Source organism: Chrysochloris asiatica, unplaced genomic scaffold (assembly GCF_000296735.1).
Source record: "Chrysochloris asiatica unplaced genomic scaffold, ChrAsi1.0 scaffold00054, whole genome shotgun sequence".
NCBI lineage: Eukaryota > Metazoa > Chordata > Mammalia > Afrosoricida > Chrysochloridae > Chrysochloris > Chrysochloris asiatica.
This window is the reverse complement of record NW_006408572.1, coordinates 14,828,080-14,841,935: the sequence shown is the minus strand read 5'-3', so window position 1 is coordinate 14,841,935 and position 13,856 is coordinate 14,828,080. Positions and strand designations below refer to the sequence as shown.

Here is a 13,856-nt window from a genome sequence, read left to right as displayed (position 1 = left end):
CTGAAGTTAGAAAACCAAACAGGAAGACAACACTCAACATTTCTTGAACTAAAGAACAAATTCAAGCCCTGAGTAGCAATATTGAAGGATTCTTAGGGCAAAATGAAGACCTGGTGTGGCACAGTAGGATAAGTACTGGACCACAAGGGCAGCAGTTCAAACTCACCATGGTTGTCGCTGAGAGTCAAAACCAACTCCACAGCACTTAACAACAGCAACAACAGGGGCAAAATATGGAACAAATGAGAAAGCATCAAAAGAAGATGGTGTATCAAAAAGAACTGGTTGATGTTCAGTCATTTCAGGAGGTAGAATGTAATTAAGAACGGATGGTATTGAAAGAAAAGTCTAAGCTGTACTGAAGGCATTGATGGGATACAGATTGGAATGCTTCCCAAAACTGACGAAATGGTGGAGGAGCGCACTCACCTATGCCAAGAAATTTGGATGACCTGGCCAAGAGATTGGAAGAGATTAATATTTGTGCCCATTCCAAAGAAAGGTGACTACATGAAATGCAAAAATCATTGAGCAATGTCATTAGTATCACATACAAGTAAAATTTTGCCAAAGATAATTCAAAAATGGTTGTAGCAGCCTATAGACAAGGAGATAACAGAAATTCAAGTCAGATTCAGAAGAGAACATGGAACAAGGGATGTCATTGTTGATGTCACACGGATCTTGGTGAAAGCAGAGAATACCACAAAGATGCGTACTTGTAATTTATTGACTATGTGAAAGCTTTTGACTTCTGTGGATCATAATGGATGACATTTAGAAGAATGGAAATTCCAGAACAATAAATAGTGCTTACAAAGAGCCTGTGCATAAACCAAGAGGTAGTCGCTCTAACAGAATAGTGGGATATTGAGTGGTTTCAGATCAGTAAAGGTGTGCATTAGCGTTGTATCATTTCGCCCTACTTATTCAATCTGTGTGCTGAGCAAATAATCTGAGAAGCTGGACTGTATGAAGAACACGGCATCAGGACTGGAGTAAGACTCATTGTTATTGTCGTTAAGTGCCATCGAGTCGGTTCCGACTCATAGGGTTTCCAGGAAGCTGCTGATGAGTTTGAAGAGCCGACTTTGCTGTTCAAACTGACTTGTGGTCCAGGGCTTATCTGAAGGCTAATTTGTTGTTGTTAAGTGTTGTTAATTATGACTCATAGCAACTCTACATAGGTTTTCACTCACAGTCTTGTTAACTGGCAATAAGCAAATGGCACAACCTTGCTTGTTGAAAGCGAAAAAGACTGGAAGGCCTTACTGATGAAAATCAAATAATACAGCCTTAAGTGTGGGAGAAAGATGAGGCTTTCTGGTCCTGCAAAGATTTACAGCCTCGGAAACCCTGTACATAGAGTCACTATGGGTTGGAACCGACTCCACGGTACATAACAACAACAACATATGCATGTTGGACAATGAATGAGGAGGGGAGTAGAATTGATGCATTTGAATTATAGTTTTGTCAAAGAATACCGTACGTACCATGGGCTCCCAGAAGAACAAATCCGTTTCACATGTTTTCAGGAGGGATCAATTCCTGGAAAAGCATGTTTGGTAGAGGGCCACTGAAAAACAGGGAGACCCCACCCCGAGATGACTTGACGGTGGAAATAGAAATGGTCTCAAATACAGCTGTGAAGATGGTGCATAACTGGGCAGTGCTTAATATTCTTGAGGGAAGGGTTAGAGAGATGGAAACACCACCTTCATATTTATCCAATATGTCAATAAATACCTTCACATTTGAAAATTGTGTTTAATAAAGTTTTTTGTGATTTTGTAGCAATACTCTTTGACTTATCCTCATAGAGGTTTGACAGAGGATATTTCTACACGTGCTCACCTGTCCAGCACGAATGTGGTGGAGCATACAGGGGGCAAAGTTACAAAACATCTTAAGACATAGCCAAACGCCTTGATGGAGAATCATGGAGCCTATGGGCTCAGGATCATATTCTCATGATATATCAAGATCAAATGGCACAACATAATCTACAAAGGAAATGTTCTATAGCCTATTTGGGTGGTTATGTAAGATGCAACTACTGGACTCCTGGTGTGGTGCTGTGGGTTAATGTGCTAGACTGCAGTCGGTTTGAACTGCAAGGTCAAGCTCACCAGTTGCTCCTTGGAAACCCTATACAGGGTCACTATGGGTCAGAATGACTCAACAGCTCTTTACAACAACTGGTATATCCCTGCCCAGAAGAAATGTGGAGTCGAAGATGCAAGGAAATGAATCCAAAGAACAGACCAAGCAAACTCCAGCCTCTTATCTACTACCCCAAGTCCAAGAAGAACTACATGGTGTCCAAGAGGTCACAATAAAATGTGCTGGACAGAGTGGGTGGAAATTGTAGAACAAAATCCAAAATCATAAAAAAGACCAGGTGTAATGGTCAGATAGAGGCTGATGGAACTCCTAAGACTGTGGCCCTAAATCATTCTTCAAGCTTTGAATTTATCTCACCCCCAAAGCTCAACTATCAGTCAAATAGTAGACAGGTCTCTAAGGTGAACTATAACACCAGAGAGGTAAGCCCTTCTAAGCAGCAGCAGCCATTTGAGATCAAGAGGGCAGCGTTTGCCCAGAGACAAAGTTCAGAGGACAGGCAGGGACAGAAAGAAGGAATGAACACAAGAAACAGGGAGAAAGTGGGATGAGAGCTGCTACAATTTGAATCACAATTGACACGAAAATGTGTATGAGTTGTTAAACAGAAAACAGATTTGCTCTGTAAACATCTACCAAAATTACCTAAGTGAAAAGAAAAATCTAACCTTTTCTGCCAAATTCCACTCTAAAAAATTATCAGGCTAAGGGCAGATAGCCAAGCGTCTAAACTGAATTCTAAGATTTAGGACTTAGAGCTTCTTTTGTTACGTCAGAGATAGCTGCTGTCTACACAATTTCCTTTGGATGGGTCAGTAAACCCATCTGCTTTCAACATATTTAAATTAACATAACAGATTCCAATAAGGTTCAGTGGCAGAGTAGCTACAATCTGTAGTGTGCTCTTCTACCTCTCCATACTTACTGGCAATTCTTTTACGATTTTTTATTGTGAATTAGGCGAAGGTTTAGAGAGCAGATCCTCAGTTTTATATTTGACAATTCACACACATTTTAAGTCACAGATTACAATCCTCTCAATGTAACATCACTTACCCTCTCCCCCATATCTCTCTGCTTCCTGTTTCCATTTTCCTCCTTAATCCTCGTGAATTCTGTCATTAGGTGAATGCTGCCCTTTTGATCTCAAATGGTTGATTAAAGTGTGAATGCCTCACTAGTCTTACTGGACTCCTTATAAGGCCTATACGGCTAAATTGAGCTTTAGTCTAGAAGCTTCCATCTGTGTGTATACTGGCAGGTGTTGGTTTTTCTAATGTAATTTCTGTGGAAAGTATTATAGCCTTCGATTTGAATCTCAGCGTTGCCACCTACTATCAGCTTACTGGGTCAGAACCTCACATCTCTACAAATCTGCCCTTGGCAGATGAAATGCGATGAACAGATCCACGGTGGTGTGTCTCTGCCACATGTAGTCAGAGTCTATGTCATGGTACTGAAGCTTGTCTGGAGAAACTGGGGTTCCTACAACCACACCCGTCTCTGGAGAAGGCTTATACTTACCACTGTCTGGTTGTGTAATGCCGTCTCTCCTTTATCACACAGATCAGGTTAGGAGCAGACATAGGAAAAGGGCAGGAACTGAATGAGTATGTGACTACAAACTGAGTGGAGAGGTCAGCAGAACAGATCGATTCAGCAGTGGGGCTTCACGGTTCTTTTCTCCACTAGTTTCCATGTCTTTGTGACTTGTTTACAGCCATGTCTTCTCATCCATAAGCTTCCCATCTGACCGTCATGGTTCTCATACTCTCCAGAGTCCTCTCTAGGGACCAGTGAGTGCCCACAACCCAAACTGACATCTAATGCTCAGCTGGCAGCTCTGAGTCTGGCACAAGGAGCAGAGAGCGTGGCTGGCAGCCACATCTGGAGCCCCAGGCAGCGTGAGCTCGTACAAATTGTGTGCAAGGCCCTCCTCTTTTCCCACTGACAAGGTTGAGGCAGCTCTGGGCAATCAACAAATGCAAATATGAAGAAACTCTGTATCACGCTGGCCCGGCCTGAAAGCAGAGTTCACACTGCATGGGTACATCTGTTGCTTCCAAAAAAAATATAACAAAGAAATACTGCAGCCATGACAAGAGGGGAGGAAATGACGAGAAGTCAACAACACTTCTGGCGAGAGGGTTTTTCCCAATGTGAAATGCACAGATAATTTAACGGAATCTACTTGATGCTCCACTCTTAGGGTCTGACTTCAGAAAATCAAATTACAAAGTCCTCATCACATCCTAGATTTATTACAACTGACCTGCAGGCAAAAGGATAGAACTATTACATAAACACTTCGATTCCATGTATATATCTTAAATAGAGGAGGAATTTAAACAAGAATACAGGATAAAATATTCCAAAGCTCCAAGAAGCGGTTATGTTACGGAGCTCTATTTTTACAGACAAATAAGGCAATATCCCTGCACATTAGCTTTTTGATAATTTTTATACAATTTTTTTTCTATGGTACAAGAGAAAAATAACCAGAGCTCACAATGTACAGTTCTTACACTATTTTCACAGTTTGTGAACACTATACACCCTTTTGTTTTAATAAAGATACATTGTAATAAACTCCTTGCCCTTAAATTTATAGTTCATAATAATCTATGATTAATACACTAAAATTGCCTTTTTATGTGGTCATCCACACAACAGAATGGTTAGATCAGCTCCTGGACAGTCAGAATTGCTTTCTCTCCATTTGCACAATGGCAAAGTAACCCTGTGCTGAGCCAGGCGGGAAGCTGACAGCAGAGAACCAGGTTCCTCTTGAGTCCCGGGAGCACTGGAGGGTGATGGCTTGGCATGGTCGAAGGAGGGCACACAACGTCTCTCCTTTCAAAACACTGGTAAGTCTATGGTTTAGGATGTCAAGAGGAGGGGGCGGGGGGAGGTGGAGACAGGAAAATAGGCAAGTGGACCAAAGAGGTTATAGAATCACTTTTTAAGTTCTGAAATTGACATGATGTAACTTACAACAGCACCATTCGCTCTTTATTGTTTAATAGTATTTATTTATGACTGTCGCGCTGGGAGGAGACACAGCTCTACGGGCCACAGTTTGGGTCTATAATGGCATTCATTACCTGCGTCTCAGACCAGGGCTGTTTTATTTTCCAGTGTGCTTGAACCATTCACAGTGCTGCTGAACTTTTATACAAAAGCCTAATGTTCCGAGTCTGGGAGGCCGGAGCAGAAACCTAAGCAGGACAGGGCTCATGGGGGAGTGAAACAGAAGTTCGGGGCCTCTCTTTCTTTGTCTTTTTGTACCTAACAGGAAGCCCACTTCTGAGAGATGATGGTGATCAGCTACAGACTGGAGGGGGCTGAGCTTATCTAAAAGACTGTGCTCTCGACACCTGTCTGGTCCAACACGCCTCGAGAAGAGATGCTGCTTCATCACTCACCACATCTGCTGGGCCCCGTCGTTCTCAGCCTCTTAAACATTAGAGCATGAGATACGTGGACCTAAAAACCCTTGGTAAGGAATGTCCCTGGTAATCAGACAGACTTTTTAAATAGGAAAAAAGGTGAAATATTGGATTATTATGTGGCAAAAGCCACATAGCGGCAACAGATGGGAAGGGAAAGAGATGTGGTAACTGAAGACCAGGAACAGTGATGGCAAGAAGCAAACAAGTGAGATTTGGTCTTTGCTGCCTACAAGAATCTTTATCTAATCGATCAAGGCACATTGCTACTAGCTACTTACTTCTCCCTGTTAGCAAGTTATGATGGCTAAAGTATCAGGCTTGGGGCCCCGGGGAGAAACATAGCCACTACAAGTGGTCCGGGGTAAGATACTAGAATTAAAAACATCTGTAAACTTTGCCCTCTGTACTTGTTGTTCTTTCACTCCTGGTGGTTTGTGACAGGTGAAACATCAAAGTTGGCAGCACACTGAATTCTGAGAATGAGAAATTCTTAGGATCAGCACCTTCTGTACTAAGTGGCGGCCTCCTGAGTCTTCCCATTGAAGATAGGACTGGTAAAGGAGAAAAGAACCCATTCTGTCCTGTCTCAGTATTTTAATGTTCACCTCTCTGAATGCAACATGATTTTTGGTAAAGAGAAATTCATTCTAATTTAACATGATATTTCAAACAGGAAATTTGGCTGAGCACATCGATCCCCAAACATCGACTGTGGCTGTAAAGCAACAGAATTATCAAATCAGAAAATCTATTGCACTTGGTGAAGAAAGTAAATTCCTCCTCTGTCTCCCAGCTGCAGAAGGCAATGTGTCTCATTGGCTGTGCAAGCTCTTCTCGCCCAAGCCCGAGTCTGTTTCAGACAGAGTACATCCACCTCCACCTTCCTTCTTCCAGCACTTGGAAGTCTGACAAAACACCATTCCAGTAGCTGCGTCTCCAGGTTTTGAATCAAGAAATGAATTTAAGATGCGATCTAATCACAGTCAACAAATCGATCGTACTGACTCCACATTTCATGAACATGTTCATCACGAAAGAGCAGGATGAGGTCTCTCTGAGCAGCACTAACACTGTGTGATCAATCGGGTATTACAGGGATGCACGTTCTATGGGACAGGAGTATACAGACATGATGGAAACCAACACCAATCTTATTGCACATGGTGTCTGGGCGAGCAATAAAAACACTGTGATACAGGATGAAAATTCTTTACGTCTTGCTTCTTCTCAGCCCTTTTGTCTAGAGTCTGATGTAGCAGCGGTATCAATCAACATACATGGGAGAGCTGGGAGTAGCTGGCATTTGATCCAGGATTTTACAAACATAGCATGCGACTTCTACGGTGCGTTCTTCATACATTAAAATAAAGGGATGTTTCTGTAGGAAATTGAAAACAAAAGGTATTAACATAAAAAGGCAGCATCAGCGCCCACCTTGAACTTTTCCCAATTTCTATATATTGCAGAGAACTGAAGACTGCTGACCACATACAGCTATAAAAAATTCCAGCTCCAGAGTTAGGAGAGGCCAAGCAACCTTGGTTTCAGGGCAGACATGTTACTGGGTGTGGGAGTATCTAGACATAGGTTACGATTTGGAGGTGCTGCCCTGCCGATGAGGTCGACACACTGATCAGCATCCACCCAGGGCGTGTTTGTGGAGACACAGAGCAGAATCGTTCCTCGCAGGAGTCACTGTCACCGTGTGGGAGCCAAGAAGAGCTACCTGAATGCCAGAAATCCCCCGTTGCTGCCTCTGCAGCAGTATTCTTTCTGTTTCCCACCCCAAAAGACACCAAACAGAAACATACCAAGCTTCTGCCCTGCAACCTCTAGAGCCCACCGCCCCCAAACGGTCTTGCAAACATACCTTTTTAATACTCCAAAGTAAACAGTATATTCCCCCTAGCTTCTGACAATGTTGATGGGCTGTCTTTAGACTGACCAACCATAGGCTTCATCTAATACTGTGGAGAGCTAGAAGCTGAGTATGACAAGACATATCTTAAAGCATTCCCACTTCATGAGACCACAGGGCTTTCTGTACTGCCCAGACCAGTGTCATATCCAAAGGCCTGCAGAAACCAACTTACACCCACGGGATGGGTGAAAAGTTCAAAGAAATGGGCCTGGCCCTACACTGTAAATTTACAAGTGTCTTAAATGAAGACGACGCACGGAGAATGTACGTTTCACTCACTTTTTCTGAGGGACGCATATGTGCCTGTAGGCTCTGTGACTTATAGATGCCCAGCACAACAGAACAGAACTGCCCAAGTTTATTTCCCCATGAAGCTGTTGGTGGGTTTAAACTACTGCCCTGTTCAGTTATAACCACCGTTTTCAGTTAGTAGGCTCGTCTGTAACTACTTACTGAGCCAAGAGCTCCCTAAAGTGATGCTGGAATTCAAAGCTTTGGAGTAATTTTAACAACATGTCAAACCCAAAATATTATGTAATAATTCAATTAATAAGTTTGTAGGAAAACTATTACTACAGTTTCCTCTTTCAAAATATCTTTGCTTAAAAACATAAAACTCTTTAGTCATTACATGCTGTTTGGCTGTGGCAGAGGGGCCTACTTCTGGCTCTATGAGTGGGCATGTAAGAGAATTCAGGAGAGAGAAACCAGTTAACATTCCCAAGTCCCATACTCACCAGAAGTTCCTTATACTTTGGCCTTTTGGATTCATCCTTCGTAAGGCTAAAATTTCATGAAAATCAAATAATTAAAACAGAGATACATTTACTGAAAAATTTTCTTTGAACAAATGAATCATTGTACATAATCCGGTATTTGTTTGATATATAGTAACAAACAAAAACAGACAACCAGCCAACCAGAAAAGAACGCACAAAAATTTAAACCATTTATATCTATGAATCTATCCTTAACATATTATAGGATCATTCGTCAAAACTCCGAAACAAGTGAATTGTTGAGATACATGATTGTATAGCTGCAAAGCAGAACACAACACAGTTAAACAGATGAAGGGGTGTGTGTGTGTGTGTGTGTGTGTGTGTGTGTGTGTGTGTGCGTGCGCGCACACACACACAAATACATATACTAGAGTATGTAAAAAAAAATATTACTACTAGGGTTCTAGTTCATACATGTACAGGTTTATTCCTAATAAAACAAGTTTAAATGAGTCCTTGTGATCAGGGTTATAAGACAAGTCTCTTAGTAATGTATTTGTGTCTTAGTCATTAGATGGAGTCCTGGTACGGTGCTGTAGGGTAAACACTTGACTGTAAGGTCGATTTGAACTACAAGGTTGGCAGTTCAAACTCATCAGCTGCTCCTCAGAAACCCTACTTAGGGTTGCTATGAGTCGGAACCAACTCAACATTACTTAACAACAACAGTCTCATTAGGGTGCCTTCAATCAGGAAACTGACTTCAAGGGGACCTGCTGGGTAAGTAACACTCAAGGCAGAGGCCAGCTCAGAAGGACATGGCCAACTGTTTTTTAGTATTTCTAAGGGTCAGTCTGGTATGGTGCTGTGGGTTAATGCACTGGACTGCAAAGTCGGTTTGAACCACAACGTCGGCAGTTCAAGATTACCAGCTGCTCCTATATAGCGTTGCTATGGGTCAGAATTGACTCGACGGCACTCAACTACAACAAAGGGGCAATCTACATAGATTCTTTCAAAGGACACAGGATGATCACAAGGGCTTATTTGAAAGAAGCTGTAAGAAACTGGAAAATTACACTGGTGACAAAAAAGTCAGGAAAGTTGTGCTGAGGAATATTTTCCCCTGACAACAATGCTCATTGTCTGAGGGTGGCAAAGGCTGTCCTACAGTAGTGTTGTTAGGAAACCTTACCCTATTACCCTGCAGCTCTTCTGGTCCTTCTGGCTTCTTTTAGTGCCCCAAACTAAAAGATATCTCAAAGTAAAAGGATTACAGAGGCCCTCAAGGGTACCAAAATTGCCCTTTTGATGTGGTGAAGAGCACAGACTTCTTCGGGAAAGGTTAGCAAGATGGGAACACTGCTTAAGAAGTATACAGATGGAGATGGAGGAGATGTCAAGGACAGCTTCACATTTTGATGTTGATTAATAAAGGTTTCTATGACTTCACAGCAATACTTTGTGGCATGCCCTCTTAGATTGTATGCTAAAGGAACTCTGGTGTGCTGCAGAACAGGCACAGGACTGCTAAACACATAGTCAGCAGTTTCCACCATTAGCCCATCTCTGGGGAAAAGATGAGGCTGTCTGCTCCCATAAAGATTTATGATCTCGGAAACCCTATACAGGGTTGCTATGGGTCAAATCGATTTAGTGGCAGTGGGGGTTTGGTTTGGTTTGGGGTTCCATCTATCTTAATAAATGTGTGCATAATTATTTTATTTCCCAACTACCTGAGAGAAGCCAGGAAAGTTAAAGTATGAATGAATGTTATGAATTAATTCTTTGGGTTTTTTTCAATATATAATCTCAGATCTGCTGATATTTTTCCCTTTAATTCTGCCCAAATTAATGTAGCTGGAGGTACTCATTTTATTTGTATATGCCTGATATATCTTGGTCTGTATCTCAATCACTACCCTCCTCCAACCCCAAATTCATTTTTACTACAAAAATTAGTATTAGCAGCATAATTTATCTACTTCTAAATTCAGAGAGTTCTAGCTCTCACACCTTTTGAAATGCACGCTGTGATGGGCTACACAGATCTTCCTTCCCTTTGGAGGACCTCATTCTTCCAGCGCAGGAAGTAATGACTGCACACAACCCTCATTTTGTCAGCCCCTCAAACTCCCTCTGCTGAAGTGGGTTAGGGTTAGCTTTTCAAGACAGCTTACAGCCAATAAATCAACAAAAGGGTCTGAAGATCCAAGCCTCTCATTCCCAAACAGGCCAGCAGCTCTGAAAGGTTATTCCAGCTTGAGAGCTCCCACAGTTGTAACCCAACTGTTCCTACCTAACCTGACATCCTAACTCATCACTTCTTACAAACTTGCTTCTCTGTTTCAACAGCTTGCTTTCCAGGGGATCAATCAGCAACACCCTTCTTCTGGGTTTGTTTCTTCTTGGTCAGGTATAGCTTTTCAAAGAAATCTATGAATGGTAAACTCTTAATCTTAGTATTTCTGATAATACTTGTCTTTCTTCCTAATTTCAAATGATAATTACACTGGATAAAAGATTCTATGACAGAATTGTTGGTTCAGCGGTGAAACTTTCACCTTCCATGTGGGAGACTTGGATTCAATTCCCCGCCAATGCTCTTTATGTAGCCACTAAACGCCCATCAGGAAAAAGATGAAGAAGTCTGTTTCTATGAAGACTTATGGCCCTGGAACCCCTATGGGACACTTCTGTTCTCTCCTATAGGATTGCTGTAACTCAGAATTGACTCAGCAACAGTGGTGGAGATCTATTACTTAATTCAGCTTCTGAGTGTCTTAAATTACTGCTTTAATTTCTACAAGTTCTATTTGGTTCTTTACAAATCTCTGTTTCCTTCGTATTACACCCGTTTCTGTATTTTCCTTTAAATTTTAAAAATGTTTTTCCATTTCTGACCATTCTAATATCGTAAGTCTTTATACATCTATTCTTATTATTACTTGTTTCTGCTAATTCTCACTCATTGTATGAGTGTTGGATTATTTGTGTATAAACTATTCATATTCCTGGTGACTTTATCTTTGGAAATTCTGAATCCTAAGTTAAGGTTTTAATTTCTCCAAAAACAATTTGCTTTGTCTTCTGCCAGTCAACTGAGTTTTACCAACTGAGCTTCTTAAAATGTATCTGCTTTACATATTTTGGACCACACACACACTGTGCAACTGAATAATAGTAAATTCCCATTCAGGTGAGCTAGGAGTTTGGGATTGGTGCTGCACTCAGAGCCTGGGTGAAGACAGGCAGAGTTCTCTGGTGCATACTTTAGTTCTCATTATCTTTACACCCTGGGGACAGTCCTTTAGGATCTCAACTTTATGTGAGATTGTCATGCAGTAAATGGCCCTCCTTTGGTAGGCTCTAGGTTTTATCTCTTGTCCCTTCCTTATCTGCTCTGCAGTCATCAAAGCAGATGCCCAAAGCCCCCAGGATTTGACAGAAACTCTCAAGTAAACAAACACGGCATGCTTCCTTTACCTCCAGAAGGTTCCAGAGCTCTATGGATTCCTAAGTTTTATAGCAACTTGTGATCCATTTTAAGATTCTTAAAAAGACTAATCTGGTATTGTCGTAGTTTAGGCACAGGTATTGTCCAAGATGTCTAAGCCACCATACTGACCTGATCTGAGGTGGGCACATCTGTTATTCTATCGCCTCTTTTCTACTCTCCAGGAACTGTGCTGATTTTCTTGTTGTTGCTAAGTACCACTGAGTCGGTTCTGACTCATAGCGACCCTGCGTAGGGTTTCAGATGAGCAGCTGCTGAGTCTGAACCATTGACCCTGCAGTCCAGTGCTTATCCTACAGTGTAACACTAGGATAATTTGGAAAATACTCAAATAATTACTTAAGAATTTGTACTTACAATGTACCCTAAACAGCAGAATGAGTGACTAGGTTATTGCCATGTTCACATGTATTCATCCTTACATGTCACACACAGTCTGATGAGAACCCGAGAACAGCAGCAGTGCAGGAGTCACACCTCCTCTGCAGTGCGCTTCTAGAGAACCAGTATGTACAAGGAGTTCTATCAACTGAGCTTCAAGTCGGGCTCAACTGCAAATAACCGGCTACGCTGTGTACTGGGCAAATTACTGAATGATGCAGGAAGCATCAAAAGAAGATGGAAGGACTACACACAGTCACTAAAGGAAATGGCTGATGTTCAACCATTTCAGAAGGTAGCATATGATCAAGAGCCAATGATACTGAAGGAAGAAGTCCAAGGTGCACTGAAAGAATTGTCAAATAACAAGGCACCAGGAATTGATGGAATACAAATTAAAATCTTTCAAGAAAGTACGGCAGCACTGGAGGCACTCACTGATCTATGCCAAGAAATTTGGCCAACTGATTGGTAGTGTGCCCATTTCAATGAGAGGTGACCCAAAGGAATGTGGAAATCATTGGATAATCTCTGCTATCCCATGCAAGTAAAGTTTTGCTAAAGGTAATACAGAAATGGCTGCAAGCATAAATTGACAGAGAACTTCCAGAGGTTCGAGCCAGATTTGGAAGAGGACGTAGAACAAGGGATATCATTGCTGACATCAGATAGATCTTGGCTTAAAGCAAGAAAATACCAGAAAGATGTTTACCTGTGCTTTACTATGTGAACGCCTTCGATTGTGTAGATCATGACAAGCTATGGACAACACTGCGAAGTATGAGTATTCAGGAACACTTTAATTGTGCTCATGAGGAATCTCTACATGGACCAAGAGCCAGTTGTTTGAACAGACCACAGTAACCCTGAACGGTTTAAAATTAAGAAAGGTGTGCAACAGAGTTGTATTCTTTCACCATACTTATTCAACCTGTATGCTGAGCAAATAATACGAGAAGCTGGATTCTATGAAGAAAAACATGGCATTAGGATTGGAGAAAGACTCATTAACAACCTGCGATATGCAGATGATACAACCTTGCTTGCTGAAAGTGAAGACAACTTGAAACATTTATTGATGAAGATCAAAGAACACAGCCTTTGGTATGGGTTGCATCTCAATGTCAGAAAAAGAAAAATCCTCACCACTGGACCCATAAACAACATTCTTATCAACGGAGAAAAGATTGAAGTTGTCAAGGACTTCATTCATCTTGGATCAACTATCAACATTCGCGGAAGCAGCAGTCAAGAAATTAAACAACATATTGCATTAGACAAATCTGCAGCACAAGACCTTTTTAAAGTGTTAAAGAGCAAAGCTTGAGGATTAAGGCGAACCGGACCCAAGCCATGGTATTTTCAATAACCTCATATGCATGTGAAAGCTGGACAGTGAATATGGAAGACTGTAGAAGATTGATGCTTTTGAGTTATGGTGTTGGAGGAGAATATTGAAAGTGCCATGGGCTGCCACAAGAACCAACAGATCTGTGTTGGAAGAAGCGCAGCCAAAGTCCTCCTTGGAGGCCAAGATGGCCAAACTTTGTCTCTCAAATCTCAGACATACTGTGAGGAGGGACCAGTCGCTGGAGAAGGATATCATGTCTGGTAAGGTGGAGGGTCAGAGAAAAAGAAGAAAATCCCCAGTGAGATGGATTGGCAAAGTGGCAGTATCAACGGGTTCAACTGTGAGATTGACCCAGGACCAGGCAGTGTTTCATTCTATTGTGCAC

At 41.8% G+C, this 13,856-nt stretch overlaps 1 protein-coding gene across 3 annotated transcripts in view; it reads right to left on the bottom strand.

Moving 5' to 3' along the window:
• Window positions 1-4,473: 4,473 nt before the first annotated feature.
• Window positions 4,474-13,856, bottom strand: part of MAP2K4 (mitogen-activated protein kinase kinase 4) — a 135,027-nt gene continuing 125,644 nt past the window's right edge. The window contains exons 10-11 of one of the 3 annotated variants that reach the window (XM_006863436.1): window positions 8,238-8,283; window positions 4,474-6,957 (exon numbers count right to left, since the gene is read on the bottom strand). In XM_006863436.1, the coding sequence (XP_006863498.1) occupies window positions 6,844-6,957; window positions 8,238-8,283 (160 nt within the window). In that variant the 3' untranslated portion in view covers window positions 4,474-6,843. The remainder of the gene's footprint in view (window positions 6,958-8,237; window positions 8,284-13,856) is intronic. The other 2 variants (XM_006863437.1, XM_006863438.1) reach the window with 2 other exon arrangements.